The 18,496-nt window shown below is 38.6% G+C and overlaps 1 protein-coding gene across 3 annotated transcripts in view; it reads right to left on the minus strand.

Moving 5' to 3' along the window:
- The window catches only part of cped1 (cadherin-like and PC-esterase domain containing 1), a 203,767-nt gene that overhangs the window by 152,093 nt on the left and 33,178 nt on the right, over positions 1–18,496 (minus strand). For 2 of the 3 annotated variants that reach the window (XM_087997182.1, XM_043709611.2), the window contains exons 3-4: positions 5,250–5,353; positions 2,643–2,727 (exon numbers count right to left, since the gene is read on the minus strand). The exons of the other annotated variant lie outside the window; for it this stretch is intronic. In XM_087997182.1, coding sequence (XP_087853308.1) covers positions 2,643–2,727; positions 5,250–5,353 — 189 coding nt within the window. The remainder of the gene's footprint in view (positions 1–2,642; positions 2,728–5,249; positions 5,354–18,496) is intronic. 3 annotated transcript variants of the gene reach the window in all.

Below are 18,496 nucleotides of genomic sequence, written 5' to 3' on the forward strand. Positions count from 1 at the left end.
TTGCTTGATGTTTCCTCCTGTTTCCATTAATGTATTGCTAGATTTGGAATGGCTAAATGGAGGAAACTTTAGTTCTGAAGAATTGTAACTGCATCCTGTTGATATCCATTGCCCATTCTTCACTCGTCTACTTCCTTTGCTTGACTTATTTTAAATGCCAAAAAGGACTTTCCATTTTTTAACTGTTGACAACATCAAATGCATATAGCCATCTATATTCACCCAAAAACTGTAGCTCAACCATAATTCTAAACTAAACTCCCTAATCCTAGTGCAGTAGTTAAAGGGCAAGCATTCACACATTGCATGTCTCTTGGAATGACTTTTGCAGGTAAACTGTGACCTTTTCATCTTACCCTGGTAAGCCGCTTCCCTTCCACTCGTGGTCAGTTCCCTTGATCCATGTACATTACATTCTAGCTTCTCTCCCTCAATCACTCTCCTTGCCCCCTACAACTTGTGCAACTGCCCCTGTTCTCAGCCATGTTATGGTATGGATGGTTGCTGGATAAAGCAGTAGCTCTTCACTCAAACTCCAGAAAGATGACCACTTTGTCAACTGCACACCACTTCTAAGCTGTCATGTGTCTGAAGGCAATGCTGCTTGCTCACATAGAACTTAACTGGGAAGGGGAACTTAATTCTATAAAGTTGGCCTTTTAATGAGCATGCATGACAGGTAGATGCATGAGAAAGTTGTTCCTGATGTTTGCCGTTGGGAAACTGAATGCACCTTTAAAGTTACAAGAACTTAATTGAAATCTTTCCGCCTGCATCGAGGATCTGACTGTAGCCTTTCACATTGAGGTCCCCTGCTGAATTGCTTCCTGTACCTGAGGGAAGAAAAAGATTCCACTCTCTATTCCTAATCTCTGAGACAGATTAGTTGGTTAAGGTTAATAACTAATAATTAGTAGTCTCAATATTTTATACAGTAGACTCATACATGTATAACAATGCTCAAGCTGTATAAACTAAGTGAAAAAATATTTTTTAAGACATGTTTGGTAAATTGTTAAACTAACAGAAATCACTTGGGATGATATCTTTTTCTTGAAATGGTTGCCTGAAGGTACTGTGCCTTCCACTATATGTGGGACAAGGAGGCATGTCCAGAACCTATTTCAGTCAGAACAGGGATTCGACTACACACTGTTGATACCAATCTGATCCATACCAGCCATTCAGCCAACTGAGTCAACCAGCCTGTCAAGAAGGTTTGAGTTGCTGTGGTAATAAACTTTTTCCATACATGTTGTAGCCTGAAGCTATAGATAATGATGATAGAGGCTCCAACTGCTTTCTATTAGACAATCACTCCTGTTTTTACCACCTGCCTTTGGCACATGTTAGAAGGATTTACAAGTTGGTACTCAACTTGCATTGTGAACACACCTTAATAAGTCCTGGAGTGGGACCCAACCATGAGCATTTGGCTCAGAGGCAGGGACACTATTACTGGGACTGTGATGAAATTCAGCTGGTGACTGTGGATTTAGCCTGTAAACATACATTCTGTGCAAAATATTTACTTTTGGGAGTTTACATTTAAATTTTCTCATTGATAAGAAGAATTAGCCAAACATATGGATGGAAAATGTTGCTTATTTACTATACAAATAACTGTAGGTTCTGAACAAAGCATTTGGCTGTGAATAGATCAACTATAATTTATAGGAATGGCATCAGCTGCTCCTGATTTATGAATTATTTTTAAATGGCTTCACAATTCCTCAGTACATTGCAAAGGTCTATAAAACAAATCTCCCAGAAGTATTAAAATAATTCTTTGAGGGAAGTGAGTCACAAATGCTACAAAGTTTAATGCCATCAAAGATAATTCCAACAGAGTCCCAATTGTCTGCACTAATAATACCCATACTGGTAATTATCTATGAACTAGACTAACAGGAGTTTGTGCTTTATTGTACTGCAATCTTCAACAGCTGGTTGCAACTCTCGCTCAGATCTTCCACAATTTTTAATTAATCTTCTGTGTGCACTTCAGAGTAGGTCTGGTTGGGTGTTTGAATTATTTCACCGCAAATTTTTTTTGACTCATATAAATCCTTCAGCATAAAGCATAGTGCAAAAAATCATGTGGGTCAGGTCAGACCACTGCTTATGTTGAATTTTTTTTAACAGTTGTGTGGCCATTTCAGCTCTGCCAGGAATGCAGGCTGTATTCTTTATGGATAAGGCGCTCAATTATTATTCAGCTATGATTCTTTCCTATAAGGATATACTTGAGTGTAACAAATAATTGAGATTCCACTGTACTTTTAAATAGAGAATAGCAGAAGAACAGAATTATTACAGTGCAAACTCACAAGGTGTTCAGATCATACTATAAGCTACAAAGTTAAACTCCATCATTTACATATCACCAAAAAGAACATTATTACCTTTTACAGATTTTGACAACCAAGACATTGCATGCAGTTGATGCATGATAATAATCTGACTGAAGGATTCATGGCAATGATAAACTACAAGTTAATTCAGTTATTTTATGCAGTTCCTTATTAAGAATAATATGTTGCACTTTTGCAGTGATCCAATAACCTTTAATGGTTTGTTTATTTATTTCAATCACATCAGTGTAACTAAACAAAAAAAATCAACTTGAGAAAAGTTGTTACCTGGCAATCTTTGAGCAATCCCCATAATCTGACAAAAGCCATCTTTTCTGCAAAGTGTACGTTCTAGGCCTGGGATTCTATTCACCTGAAAGTAATTTCCCAACCTCAATTATTATCAGTTCAACAAGTTATTAAGTAAATATTAAGGAAAATACTTTACTTTATTCTTCCAAATCAGTAACTGATATTTAACCCATAGCATGCCAAAAGTGAAATGAATAATGTTTACTCTTTATGCTATTAAGTTAGCTTTCAATCAGACAATGATTTGCAAAACGTCAAAGGGCTGGTTTAGTTATTTCAGTGGCAGTGCCAGATCAATCCTCAAAAGGTTATTTTTAATTGGTTGAAGACAATCAAGTTTTTTGAAGCAAGTTTCAGACACATGTTTGATTCTATCTCCAGCCTGCACAGTGGTAGCAGTGAAAAATACTGTTTGAAAGAGATAAATTCAATGTTAAAACATTTCATCAACAAAAAAAGTACCTATTTCAAAACAGAGTTTATTTAAAATAAAAGTAAAGTTCAAACAATGAAAGTAGAAGACTGAGGTAATATGAGAAAAGGAAATGATAGTAAAAATAATTACACTTAAACAATTTTATATGACCTCTCAGTAATGTCTGAAAATGTTCAATGTACTGAAGAGGATTGCAAAGTAACTTCTTTTATCTAGGTAAACATAAAAGAAGGCAAGAAAGTAGACTGGGAAGACAAGCATAGTTTACCTTAGTATCCATAACATCCCTGATATGTAACATTTTAGTAGCATATTTTAAAAAAATGTTCATTGATGTTCATGTCACAGGCTACACCAGCATTTATTGTGTTTCTAATCAAGACTAAACCACATTGTGGTGGGTCTGGAGTCACATGTAGCATCATAGAATCCCTACAGCATGGAAGCAGGCTAGTTGACCCATACTGACCTTCTGAAAAACATCCTGCCCAGACCCCTGTACTCCATCCTGTAATTCTGCATTCCCTATTGCAAATCCACCCAATCTACACATCCCTGAATACCATGGGCAATCTCTCATGGCTAATCCACCTAACCTGTATACCTTTGGACTGTGGGAGGAAACCGGAGTACCAGGAGGAAACCCATATAGACACGGGGAGAATGTGACAGATTTCCTTCCCTAAAGAACATTAGTGAACCAGATGATTACAACAATCAACAATGGTTGCCATTAAACCAGTCTATCTATATAGACTGAGTAGCATGATGGCACAGTGGTTAACACTGCTGCCTCACAGCTCCAGAGTCCTGGGTTCAATTCCCGCCTCAGGCAACTCTCTGTGTGGAGTTTGCACATTCTCCCTGTGTCTGTGTGGGTTTGCTCCAGTTTCCTCCCACAATCCAAAAATGTGCAGGTTAGATGAATTGGCCATGCTAAATTGCCTGTAGTATTAGGTGTAGGGGAATGGGTCTGGGTGAGTTGCTTTTTGCAGGGTCAGTGTGGACTTGATGGGCTGAAGGGCCTGTTTCCACACTGTAAGTAATCTAATCTAATATTTCATATCTTTGTTATCTTTGAATTTGAATTCAAATTTCACCATCTGCAAATGGTGAGATTCAAACCATAATACCAGGACAGAAGACTGGCATCCTGGATCATGAGTACAGTGACATTGCCATTAGGTCATCATCTCTCCACATTACTGAAACACTCATGATTTTAAAGCACCATGGTGAGTCAGATGAACTGACATTTTTTTAAGTTGGCTGGTCCAGCAAACCCAAACTCCTTCATGTTCCAGTCACTGAAAAGTTAAAATTACTGCCACACTTGAAATAGCCACCAATATCATCAACAAGCCTATTGCTGCCTCTACGTTTCATTTTGTTTACTAGCAAGGGGCGAAATCTATATCTCTTTAATGAAAAGGGATAAAATTCTACTTGATGACAGAGAAAGTAGTCAAGAGACCTTAAAAACAAAGCTGAACTGGATTAAAATAAACGCAGCAGTGAGGTCAATCACTCATTTCTTGATGCTTTCTCACACATTGCTTCCACAAGAAGGCAATGGATTGCCTCTTTAATAGTTATGATGTGGAGGTGCCAGTGTTGGACTGGAGTGGACAGTTAAAAATCACACAAAATCAAGATATACTCCAACAGGTTTATTTGGAAATAAAAGCTATCAGAGCGCTGCTCCTTCATCAGGCAGCTAGTGCAGCAGGATCATAGGACACAGAATTTATAGTAAAAGATCAAAGTGTCATACAACTGATGCAGAGTATTGAACAAACCTAGATTGCTGTTAAGTGTACCTAGAGAGTCCAAGGCTTTCCGTTCCCCAGGCCAGCTCTCTAACATTCAGATTCCTAATCATCAAGTAATTTGCACCCAGACTATAGATTCCTTGTGTTAAACCCTCACTGTCACACACCTGCTCAAGAGGAAACTTGTTTCCTACATTATTACAGAGAAAACACTTCAATAATATTCCAAAGGTTGAAAAGTGATTTGAGAGTCCATTGTTTGTGAAGGATTCAATATAAATATACATTGGTCACCCTTGAAATAAAGCATCAGGTTGAACGTATTTTGAATAAAAGATAAAGGCACTTTTTAAAATCTAGGCCTGCTTTGATTACCTTCTGATGAAGCTGAAGTTGTTCAAACTCTTCTTTTTGAAGGCATCTGTTACCATTGAGCTTATTTGAAGTGAAACAAATAAGCAAGTCCCAATGTTCAGTTCCTATAAAAGAATAACAATCACTATCAACCCTGAAACAAAATTCCTACTACACTGAAGAAACAACTGGCACAGAATTTGTGGGCAGCATCAATCAATCAATGCACTGTTTATTAAACTTATACCTGTTTATGACATTTATGAACTTCTCATCATGAGTCATGTTTATTTGAAAGGACTGGGGACTCGTGCAAATAGTTACATCTCCAGATTAAAGCATCTTTACTGAGACATGTAAAGCCCAATTTCAACTCTGAAAATAATTGGGTTTTTAGTGAGTTAAAATCAGACACGTGCTTCAAAGCCAGAACATTGAATAGCAATGCCAAAACACGTAGGACAGTGAAATAAAGTGAGAGAAAGAAAGATTGAACTAGAGAGAAAGAGATCAATAAGACAGAACACAAGAACAAAGATTATTTTTAAAATTATCGCAAGCCTCCAGCCATAATTGAAAATTGAAGGAACGTGACATTCTTTTCTTAAGAGTAAAAGTTTGGTTCCAGATAGGCTGTTTGATAGTAGTCAAAGGTTACCAATCAAAAAAAATAAAAATACCTCAGATGCTGTAGATCTGAAATGAAAAAAGATGCTGGAGAAACTCAGCAGGTCTGGGAGCATCAGTGGAAAGAGAAAAAAAGTTAACATTTCACTTCTGATATGACTTTTCTTCTGAATACTTTTTAAGCATTTCCAAAGAATCATATTTTTGGAAGTTCATGTGCACCTCATCAACAGCATTCCCTACATCAACCCTTTCTGTTATCTCTTCAAAAAACTCCTGCAGATTAGTTAGGCATGATTTTCCTGTAACAAATCCTCGCTGATACTTCTGAATCAACCCACACTTTTCCACGTTTATATCAATTCTCAAGGTTTGTGCAAAGATTTGTAGCTCAAGGGCTGGTTGTCATGGTTGTGGGTATGTTCGCTGAACTGGAAAGTTGATTTGCAGACATTTCATTCACGGTCTAGGTGACATCTACAGTGCTTTGGAGCCTCATGTGAAGCACTGCTGTACTGTGTCCTCTGGAATTTGTTTAGTTTAGTTTCTGCTACTTCTAGTTGTCGGTTCCAGTCATTTGTTGGATTGACCGGTAAATTGGGTCCAGGTCAATGTGCTTGTTGATGGAGTCTGTGGCTGAGTGCCATGCTTCTAGAAATTCTCTGGCTGTCCTATGTTTAGCTTGTCCTATGATCGTTGTGTTGTCCCAGTCAAATTTGTGGTCCTTGTCATCTGTGTGGGTAGCTACTAGGGACAGCTGGTCGTGGCATTTAATGGCTAGTTGCCCGGTGTTTGTAGATGTGAATCGCTAGTTGTCTGCCAGTTTGCCCTATATAGTGTTTCATGCAGTCTTTGCAAACGGGCAACTTGCAATCCGCATCTATGAACAAAAACTAGCTAATAAATGCCATGGCAAAAATGGATCCAAATAAATTCAAGAAGACACAGTACAGCAGTGCTTCACAGGAGGCTCAAACACTGAAGATGTCACCTAGACAGGGGATGAAATGTTTGTAAATCAACTTCCCAGCTCAGCGAACATGCCCACACCTATGACAACTATTCATTCTGTCCCATTTCCAAAAGGCTGTTTCCAGACGTTTCCTCACCATCATAGTTAAACTGACTGGCTTATAATTGCTGGATTTATTCTTACAATCTTTCTTGAACATGGCCGTAATGTTTGTTATTGTCTAATCCTTCAGCAGAAACCCCACATCCAAAGAAAATTGAAAGATAAGTGCCTTGATGCTTCGACAATTTCCAGTCTCACTTCCCATAATATTCTTGAATGCTTCCAGCACCAATGCCTTTTCAACTTTAACTACTGACAGCCTTATACAATACATCCTCCTTGTTAATGTTAAACCCTTATAGTGACTGAGTTTCATCCTCTGTTAATGCAGACTGATCTGCATCTGCCTCATTGGTAATGACAGATGCAAAGTATTCATTTAAGACTTTTGGCAAGTCTCTTGCCTCGATGTGTAAATGCTATTTTTCAACCTTAATCAGCTCAATTGCTTTTACCATTCTTTTACTATTGATGTGCTATAGAACTCTTATGTTAGCTACATCCTACCTTGTCATCCAAGGAGCTCTGGACATTTTGTCCAACTTTTCTCTTTTGAGGGAACATACTTTGTCTGTGCCCAACCAATTTCCTGCTTGTCTCTAACTTTTAGTCTCTCTGGATGTACTATCAAGTGATCATCTGCTCATGGATTTACTTCAGTGACTCCAGCAACTGCTCAAGCTCCAGTTTAAGCAGCTTCCTTCACTTTCTTCGTCTGTGTAAAAAGTGTCCATGACTCCCCACATGGCACAGGGCAGGAATTCCTCTAGTCTGATCTGTCCTGCCATTACCTTAACCTTAATCTTATACATGATTTTACTTTAATCTAGTTGCTTTTACTTATTTCAAACTTATTATTGCATTGCCAACTATAAACTGGAGATTAATAGAAAATAGACATTTCTCTGCTATACTCACAAACTCATAAGCCTGTACATTCTTACTTTCCATGTGCTAGTTTAGAAATCCATGTTTTCAACATTATTGGAGTTTAAACAGTCACCAATCTACAGCAGCCAATGTGGCTGTGGTAATTCATTGAGATTCTGCCTTGCTCCATATTTGTGCAGTGGCTTTCCTTAAGCTATAAGGCAAACTTATAGTCTTTGAGTTTACATTGAGACAGAATACTTGAAACTAAGTGAGTGCACTCAAGCTTAAAAATGTGTTGCTGGAAAAGCGCAGCAGGAATTCCTGAAGAAGGGCTTATGCCCGAAACTTCGATTCTCCTGTTCCTTTGATGCTGCCTGACCTGCTGCGCTTTTCCAGCAACACATTTTTAAGCTCTGATCTCCAGCATCTGCAGTCCTCACTTTCTCCGAGTGCACTCAAGCCACATAGAAGCTAACCATTCATTCGGACTCCGAATAGCAGATCTGACTGCTGTATGGGTGTTTTGGGGAGACTCTCTACTGTTGAAAATACTTAGAACAATACACTGCAAACTAATGTTGCCCCCACTAACAGTCATGCTTACCAATCACAACGTTCACATACATCTCATGGAGAAGATGATCAGATATTAATTAACAAATAATGGTGAGTTGCAAGGTTCAGTCTTGGCATCATCACTTTTTAATATTTACATTAGTGGCATCAAAATTACCTGCTAACGGAGATTTCAAAGCATAAATGATCTTGTGATAACTATCTAAGTGTAAAAACTATGTCCATCTGAGTGTATTAATACAGAATCATAAATCATTGCAGATTACTATAAACGGTGATGGCTTCAGTCAAATCTTCAGATTTATTACTTGAATAATCACTATGTACAAAGTCACTGGAACACCATTTTCTATAGTAAGGAAGGAACAGCACAAAGACATCATAATTGCTTTCGCATGGTTCTTGGACATTGGCTCATACATTGTCAAGGTCTGGTGAAAACTGTAGTCAAAATAAGGCTAAAAGCCCCAAGCTAATTCACAAATTAGTTGGGAATTACTGGTGAGCAGATGGTCACAACATAATGGTCACAATCTGCAGCCAGCCAGCTTGGCTCTGCTTTTCTGACTGATTATTGCTCAGTTTGGCTAGGAAGGAATATATACATACAGCAGTTGTGCAACTGAGTCACCACATAAGAATCTTCACATAAGTGTAGGAGCCAATGTTGACACGTTGGCTCCCAACTTCATGTCTTATTGTCATCTTTCAGAAGCAAATTGGCGATATTCAAAGCAGTTAACAGGCCCCAGCAAACTCAGATCTGCCTATAAATGGAAATCTCCGAAAGCTTCCAAATTGTTACCTTAAAGAAAAATCCTTTTGGGTATAAGCCAAAACCATCACATCAACACAACTTGTAAAAAGAACCAGCACCAGATAAGGGAACCTGATCACCCAGCCTAACCATATCACACATAATATAGCTCATTGAAAACTGTGTCAGAACTTTATATTAATGCTGTGACTGTACGTAAGTGCAGAGATGTCAGTTAGGTCAGATGGCTAGGGTGTCGTACAGAATGGTGCCAATGGCCTGATTTTAATCACTGTACAATTCATTCAGGCTTCGCTTTGCTTCACACTTGTGTGTCTCTCAAGCTATGGGTATTCAAACTGTCTCTCACTCTCTTTCTAAAGAAGAGATGCTGTTAATCCTTAGAACTATGGCTAGATAATGAAGTGAAGAGACTACTCAAATTATAATACATCTTTGTTTCATACAATCACTCCATTGAAGAATAGCTAGCTGCCAGACCATAATGTGGATGATGATTTGGGAGTTAACTTTTCATGGTTTCATGGTTTTCATACAAAAGAAGATGGGGTTGATTATTTACTGCAACCTGGGGCAGCATAGCTCTGAAGGATACCTGCAGTCACAGGAAAGAAACAAGATTAAATTGAGAAAAACTGAAGTCGTTTTTATGAACCAACTTCTTCCAGTCTGACTTTTGTGTCTAGTTGCAGTAATACAATTGAATGTATTTTTAACCACAATAATTCAGTGACACCACAAAAACAGAGCTGGGAAATGGAGGATATTGGAAATAGTAAAATGTTTAAAATGTTAAGCTACAAATGACAACATTCCAAATTCAGCAGTGGGACAGATCTGCTGTAGACTGGAACATATCAATAAATCTTTGTTGCAAGGGCAAAATTAGCATCAAGTCTTGCAACATGTAGATAAAGGTGTCTTTTCTGTGAACAAGCTATGGTGAACCCACTTTAAATAATCAGTTTACATTTTCACGATATTTATTGAGGGGAATTATTCCACCTATTTACTTCTGAGATGCATCATTATTTTTGTATTTCCTAATGTTTGTCAACAGGTGATATACTAGCTGTTTTAACGAGTGCCAAACTGCATAGATAAGAAGTTTAACCAAGTCAGCTGTGGTTAAGTTGGTATCACTCTAAACCTGAGTCAGAAGATGGTGGGCTTAAGTCCTGTTGCAGAATTGTTGTCTAAGGGACACTGAAACAGAACGTAAAGGTAGTAATGGCCATTTGTCCCATTGCAGCCACTCCAGTATTCAACATGGCTGATCCTTTAACTCAATGCCATACTCCGGCTGTCTCCTCACACATCTTGACTCCCTCCAAATCTAGAAATCTATTCCTTCTGAAGTATATTCAATGACTTCACTTCCAAAGCCTTCCATGGTGGAGGATTCCATAGTTCATCACCCTCTGAGTGAAAACAACTTTCTTCATCTCAGTCCAAAATAACCTACTTTGCATATGGAGATTGTAAGTCCTTGTTCTGTACCATGCGGGTCAGGGAAACAATTTCCCTGAATCGAGTCGGTCCAGCCCTGTCAGAATCTTATATGTTTCAATGAGACTCATTGTCATTCTTCTAAACTTCTCTGATTACAAGCCCAATCGACTTAACCTCTCCTTATACGATAAACCTGTCACCCCAGGAATCATCTTTGAGGAGAAAGATTCCTGAAGAAGGAGAAACGTCGATTCTCCTGCTCCTTGGATGCTGCCTGACTTGCTGTGCTTTTCCAGCAACATATTTTCACCCCAGGAATCAGGCTTATGAGCCTTTGCTGTGCTGCTTCTGTGATAAATATATCTTTTCTTAGATAAGGAGACCAAAACAGCACACAATGCTTCTTGTTCCTGTACTCAAACACTCTTGCAATAAAGGCCAACTGCTATGAAGATTGTTAATATGCTAAACTCAAACTTGATTTGAGTTTGTTATTTTTTGGGGTATAATTTGAACTGATTGGCCTAATTCAAATTTGTTTTGTCGTCTTCAGGCAACCAGCTAATCTAGTTGTTCCACCAAATGTTACATTATATCTTGTTCAGATGACTTGGTGCTGTATCAGGAACTGCCAAGCCACCAGCAACTGCAGACTGCCTGGAGAATAGTTCTCTTAACGGTAAATTTATCGATCCATAACCAGTGAAACAGAAATCCCTAAGAAAAATAAAAGAAGACCAAGGAAGATATAAGAGAAGATTCAACATTTGGCCGGTTTTGAAAATTTGAATTTTTGGTAAATCCTAATTGGGGGTTTTATCGGACTAGTATTATAGAAGGGAAGGTAAAAGAAAGGTTGGAGGAAGGAGTTGTAAATAGTCATTTGTTAATTATTCTCTATTATACTTTAAGAAATAAAGTTGTTAATTTAATAGTTGTTGGCCTCTTAAATTTTCACAGGTTACTGCACAGGATAAATCTTTTCTGTGTTGCTGGTTTAAATTAAGCAGGAGGGTTTACCCCGTGTCATAACACAACATATCATTTGCCTTTCTTACTGCTTGGTGCACCTGCTTACCTTCAGTGACTGGCATACAAAGACACACAGCCTTTTAAATATCAATCTTTTCCAATCTCACTCTATTACAATACCCTGCCATTTTGATTTTCTATCCTCATTTTACTACATGTGCCATTATTTGCCCACATTCAACTTAATTAAGTTACCCTGAAGCCTCTTTTTGTCTTCTTCACCACTCATATCCCCACCCATCATTTTCTCACTCTCAATTCCTTCATTAAATCATATAGTGAATAGCTCAAGCCCAAGTATTAACCCTCCTTTAACCCACTTGTCAGAGAAATAACTCTGCAGGGGCTGGTATCACATCACCAAGTCCCCCTTTGTTTACACATGGAGAGTCCATGACACTGATCCAGCTCCCTCAGAGCCAGCTCCCAGAGTGAACTACTATTCTAATCTGTGAGCCATGGCTCCCTGATTGAAGCAGATTTGCAGCCCCAATCAGACAACTCATATTCTATGACCATGTTACAATCACTGCCTTCCACTCCAAAGTGTTTTATTCCTACTCTCGACTTCTTGGCTGTTTACCAATTCTCAATCTGTGCAAACAAGTAACCACCAATCTCACATCTTTGATTTTGCATATAACGTCTTAGATTAGATTAGATTCCCTACAGTGTGGAAACAGGCCCTTCGGCCCAACCAGTCCACACCTACCCTCTGAACAGTAATCCACCCAGACCTATTTCCCACCGACTGATGCACCTAACACTAGGTGTAATTTAGCATGGCCAATTCATCTGACCTGCACATCTTTGGACTGTGGGGGGAAACCGTAGCAGCCGGACGAAACCCATGCAGACATGGGGAGATTGTGCAAACTCCACACAGACAGTCGCCCGAGGCTGGAACTGAACCTGGGACCCTGGTGCTGTGAGGCAACAGTGCTAACCACTGAGCCACCATGCCACCCCGGGATTTCATCAAAAGCTTTTTGAAAATTCAAGAGTACCACATCTTCCTCAGCTATGCTATGAGTAACACCCTCAAAAAAAGACTCCAGTAGATTTCTCAAACATGAATTTGCTTTCACAATTCATGCAGACTTTCTGCAATAAGGTCAGTAATTTTCAAGTTGCTTTTACCACATCCTTTACAATAGACACTTGCCGTTTCCCTACTACAGATATAAGGGAATGGTGAAAGAGTGGGTTGGAGATTGTAGTGTGGGGTGAATTGGTAGGAAGGGAAAGGGGTCAGTTACAATGCAGGGATTGGCTTTCAGAGGCACTCCCCTCCCCACCTAGATGTAGTTAATTGGCTCAGATTGTTTGATGAGTCCACCACCCAGGAGGTAGATTGTTGGAAAACCTAGTTTTACTAATCTTTGGGTTATAGCCCAACAGGTTCACTTGAAAATGCAAGCTTTTCAACACCCATCCAATACCAGCACCTCGACATCATAGTTTTACAATGTTTACTTGGTACCCTTAAGAATGTGGGAAAGACATCCTGTACCTATCACTGATTTCCACTGGGCTCAGGGATAAAGAGGCTATCGGTTGACTCACTAATAATCCTAACTGATATCCCACTGCTGGCAGTCTTGAATCTTACAGCGGCCCCTTTGTCTTAACCAAGGGAGGTTTTGCCAATACGACGATCCTAATGTAGAATCACTCCCGCAATTAAACGTTTCCCGATGCCATGGATCTGCCTTCAACAGGCTAGATTAAATCCTGTCTCTCATCTTTCCTCTCATATGGTTTTAAAAATTTCCTGTGAGACTACTTTGAAGATGACCTCGGAGTCTCGGCCAATGTTTATCTCTCAATCAATATCACACAAAACAAAAACTGGTCAAGATCACTTTGGAAACCTAGCTGCTACATTTCTTCCATTACAATTGTGACTCTAATTCAAAATAGTTTCTTTAGCTGTCACTTACATTGCAACAACCGATTGTCATGAAAATTATTGTACAAGTCCTCCTTTATTTTGTTTAAATATGCAAAGTAATTGAGAATAGATAAGGTATTCATTGAACATGTATTCATAAGGCAGGGGTTTGCTAATTCAGCTGGCTGGATGGTTGGTTTGCGATGCACAGCAATTCCAACGACATGATTCCAATCCCTGTACCAGCTGAGGTCACCATTAAGGTCCTACCTTCTCAACCTTACTCCTTGCCTGAGGCATGGTGACCCTCAAGTTAAACTCACCACCAATTGTCTCTTCCTTTCTGTCATGCAACAGCTTATCACTGAGGCTATGGTGACTTTATCTATTCCTAACCATATAGTTATTAATTTTCTGCTGGCATGTTAGGTGAGACATCCCATGTGTAAAAACAATGCCAATTCAAACAAAATGAAAGCAAGTTAAAAAAAATAGAATGTTACAGATGGAAGAGGAATCTATAGTTAATTTGTTTATCAGGAAACTAGGAAGGTCACCACTACACCTCCAACATGTGAGTATCAAAAAATTATTTTAATTGTCCACCTATCCACAGTACCCTAGTATGTAGGGTGAAAGATGCTTTAATGTATCAGTAACCTGCTTTGGAGTAAGTGTGTTGTTGTAGATTTAGATAATGAGTTGTAGATATGAAGCACAGCTCCTGTATTAGCCTGGAAGGATCCTGCTACACCAGTGATCAATACAACTCTAGGCTCACAGCTATTGGCAAGTTCGTTTCACTCCTGGCAATGGTTTGTAAGTCACTGCAGGACCACACGTAATTCCATTTGGTGTTCTTCAGATGCAGTTTCCTTAGGTTACAATTCTCAGTCAGATAGACAAAATGTTCTCCTGTGCACGAGAAAGGGACAATATACTCATGTGTTCATGTAGCATCCTTGGTGCATGCCTCCAGTCACCCTCATCTACCTCCAATTACTACAAATAGGAAGCTATACCTCAGAGGAATATTCATAATCACACACAAATGAACTCAAGATCAGATTCAGTTGTACAGTAGTCAAATAAATGATGCACAGTGATTGTGCACTGTGTCTAACAACACCAAAATAATCCAGAAACAGATTGATTAACAAATACAACAAGAAAGATAATGTATGTTTTAATAATGAGGGTTTAACAAGACTTCCCTTACAGCACTCATTTGATATTGGTATTTAGCATTTCAGCTATTACTCAGCATCCCCATTCATTTGGGTTTTTAAAGGAGTCTTGCACACAATTTGAGCACCAACTGTATCAGAATTGCAGTAACATTCGAAGTGCACATTCTAGTAACCAGATTGATCCTTAATGAGCATGCATCGTGCAGCTAGTTTATCTTAACAAGGATTTCATGTGTCAAAGCCCAGCTTCAGTTTCCTCCATATAATCATGTAGCAGTTTGGCATTTTGCAAACATTTTGATTGCAGCAGGATTCCTCAAACTGAAATTATGTAAAATATTTGGAACGGAGAGGCAGAGACAGAACTATGGATTGTGCAGAGATAATATGTAGCATCTCTTCTTGAGGGAGATGCTTAGGGTTGGAAGTATTTTGTAAGATTAATGTACACGTTTTCTTCAGGTCATTGATCTTTTCCCTACCTGGTTCTGGATTGTTGGGTGTTGCAAACAGCATAGGTTTTGCATTTGCTATTGTCCAGACTTGCTGCTATGTGATGAGCAGCATGTCCATTTGTTGTGTACAGTTCAGCCTCTTTTCCCAAACATATTAATCACTTAATCATCAAAACTAGTAGTTTTCACCTGGGAAGCCTTCTTGCCAGAAGGCCTGCCACAACTTGCCAGCAATGTTCAAGTGCTAACTCCTGGCACACTCCCTCCAGACTCTCGGTAGCGATCAGAAACCGTAGCTAGTTAGTTTCTCCAACAACATTTTAATCGCTGTTTCTTTGGAAGGGATTGTCACTAAGCCACACAATACTATTTATTTCTTTTTTAATCATATTAAGACAAGGTAATAGTGAATGGTTTTCCAAAGCTTCTCTGAAGTCATTGGCAATGCAGATAAATACAAGGATAAAGCTACATGGGCTCAATGTGCTGAGGTTTTGTCCTTATTTCTGTGGCTGTTGAAATGAAACTTTGATTTTTTTTATTAGCTTTTGTAGCAGATGTGTTCAGGTAGATGCAAGTATTCGAGGTAAATACAATCTCTCGATTAGATTACCTACTATGTGGGAACAGGCCCTTCGGCCCAACAAGTCCACACCAACTCTCTGAAGAGTAACCCACTCAGACCCATTTCCATCTAACTAATGCACCTAACACTATGGGCAATTTAGTATGGCCAATCCATCTGACTTGCACATCTTTGGACTGTGGGAGGAAGCTGGAGCACCTAGAGGAAACCCACACAGACACAGAGAGAATGCGCAAACTCCACAGAGACAGTTGCCTGAGTCTGGAATTGAACCTGGGACCCTGGCACTGTGAGGCTGCAGTGGCTAACCACTGAGCCACCGTGCCTAGATACAACTTTCTTTTTACTGCTCCTAAACTAACATGCAGGGACCAATGCATATTACACATAGATTCTCTAGATTATTGCAAAATTCCTAAAATCCAACTTTATAATCATTTGTTTTTTCTCTCCTAAACAGTAAATACATAATAGGCTTTTACTTGTTTCAAACAGACTCCTTGCTCTTTGGTAATTAGGCATTAACAACATTTACTATACAATCAATCAAGCTAGACCGAGCAAAAACGTCAATTATTCTGACTGAGAAGGATTATAAGGAGCCCCTAAAGTCCTAAAATATACAGACATTACAATCAGTGTATAGTATAAAACATCTGGTTGTCATTTACAAACATCACTAGCAATCCCGTTTAGGAAACAGTTGAATTTCACTGGCACAGAAACCAGACACAACTCTCTCTGTTGAGACCATTTATGGCTGAAAGGAAATTCTTTGGAAAAAAGGTCATCAGAAAGATCTAAATACTTTATATAAAGAGACCTGTCAATGAGCAGTATTCAAAAGAAGCACAGTTTGCTCTAGGTAAAGAGGTGAATACTTTTACAGAGTTAAAACTCAGAAGTAAAACAAACATTTCCACTGCAGGAATGTTTTGTACTATTTTCCCATAAAGCAAAATAACCCACTCTGCAAGTTATGATGGGGATGGGAGCTTGGGACAATGTGGGATGGGGAATCTTAGAGTAATGTTCTTATTTGGTGTTAAGCATGAAGTGGTACAATAAGTGATAATTATCAGAACAGAATAATTTTGACCCTATTAAAACTACTGTATTTTGTAGAATGACCAATTTAAATATTGTCATTAACAAATTATTATGAAGGCAGTTTCTATAGGCTGTAAAGAAATGTGATGACATACAGCAAGAGAAACAAAAGTTTAATTTATTTGTTTTGCAGATGTGCTAAAACTAATTTTCATAAGACATTTTACAGGGTATATCTTACTTAACTCGACATCCTAAGATATTTCTTATGATGAGCCAAAAGATATGCTTGAAGCTTGACAGAGAATTGAAGGAGATTAATTCTCTATTTTAAAGTTACTCTATTTAAATTACTGGTAATTCAAATTTTTCAGATAAAGATCATTTTGTGCTCATGGGACAGCTATGTTGTGCTGAGTGCTTGATCGTTGAAATTTTCTGGCTAGTCATCAATGTTGATTTCAGATGCTTTAGGCATCTTAATCTGCTTCACCTCCACAATTCTGTCTGATACTGGAATCACTGTTGGCTGCCTTTACAATAAAATTGATATATAAAGTTTGTATTCATATGTTGTTATATCTCTTTGACAGAACATGTTACTGAGCAAGAAATCAATATATAAAACATGTTACAAACAACCATTACTATACTAGTTTGCAGCATGTCATTGTATTTTCCTGTATCAAAAGTAATTTAACTTCTGTAACAAATCTGTCTGATGAGCAATTCCATAACATATCTTCAAAATAAATGGAACCTCTTCCCTTTTCCTAATTCTGGTGTGAGAATGGTAAGTTTGTGTGAGCAAACCTAAAACCACAACACACTACATTTTCTCTCATTATTTTATGTACCAGCTTGAATAACATTTGATAATATTCTAGTGTTGTTTCCTTAGTCAAATTTAGGATTTCTAGCCAAGTTGAATCAAGTCACTTGAGATTAAATAATGCAAGAAAAGACATAGTAATGCATGCAGTACACAAGCCATTAAAAGGAAGAAGCTAAATGACCATGCTGCTGTCTAAAGAGTTAATAAATGAATGCTGGACTTCTCAATTTGTGGCACAAAGGAGATAACATGCTTCAAACCATCTACAGGCCAACTGCAGTTAACACCTTATAAAATCTATAGGGCAGGATCAAAGATCAAATGAAAGGAAGTGAATCTTGAGAAAGCTTCCTTTATAACATTTAAGATCAAGTTTGTACCCAGGTGGTTCACTATGACTCCCACACAGACCCAGCTCCTCCCATCCCAGACCCTTGCTAAGAGATATGTTTCAGTCTCAAATAGTTCAGCTGTCTAATTTTAATTCAAGGTTTAAACTTGCTCTAATTCTCTTCCCTTTGGCCTCCAGCCACTAGCCTCTTCTCCCACTCACAGCTCTCTTCTGACAAGGTTCACTCTCTGGCTTGCTTGTTATCTTTTCCCATTTCCCTGCATTTGGAAGTCAGCAGTCTACTTTTAGCTCACAGTACTTGGTCCTCCAGCTGCCCAACCAATCATGATATTTTAGTCTTTGGCAATCTGACCTCTAGCATCTACCCACTCCTGGCCTCATTTCTCCTAAATGTCCTAGCTCTGTTCTGGCTTCTCACAAAGCTCATTCACATCACTTGTTTACAGACAAGCTTTGAAGTGATTTCAGCAATTTCAAAGTGAAGTATAGCACT

This window comes from Chiloscyllium plagiosum, unplaced genomic scaffold (genome assembly GCF_037043375.1).
Source record: "Chiloscyllium plagiosum isolate Xiang-an unplaced genomic scaffold, Cpla_swu_hap1 HiC_scaffold_19, whole genome shotgun sequence".
NCBI classification, from domain to species: Eukaryota; Metazoa; Chordata; class Chondrichthyes; order Orectolobiformes; family Hemiscylliidae; genus Chiloscyllium; species Chiloscyllium plagiosum.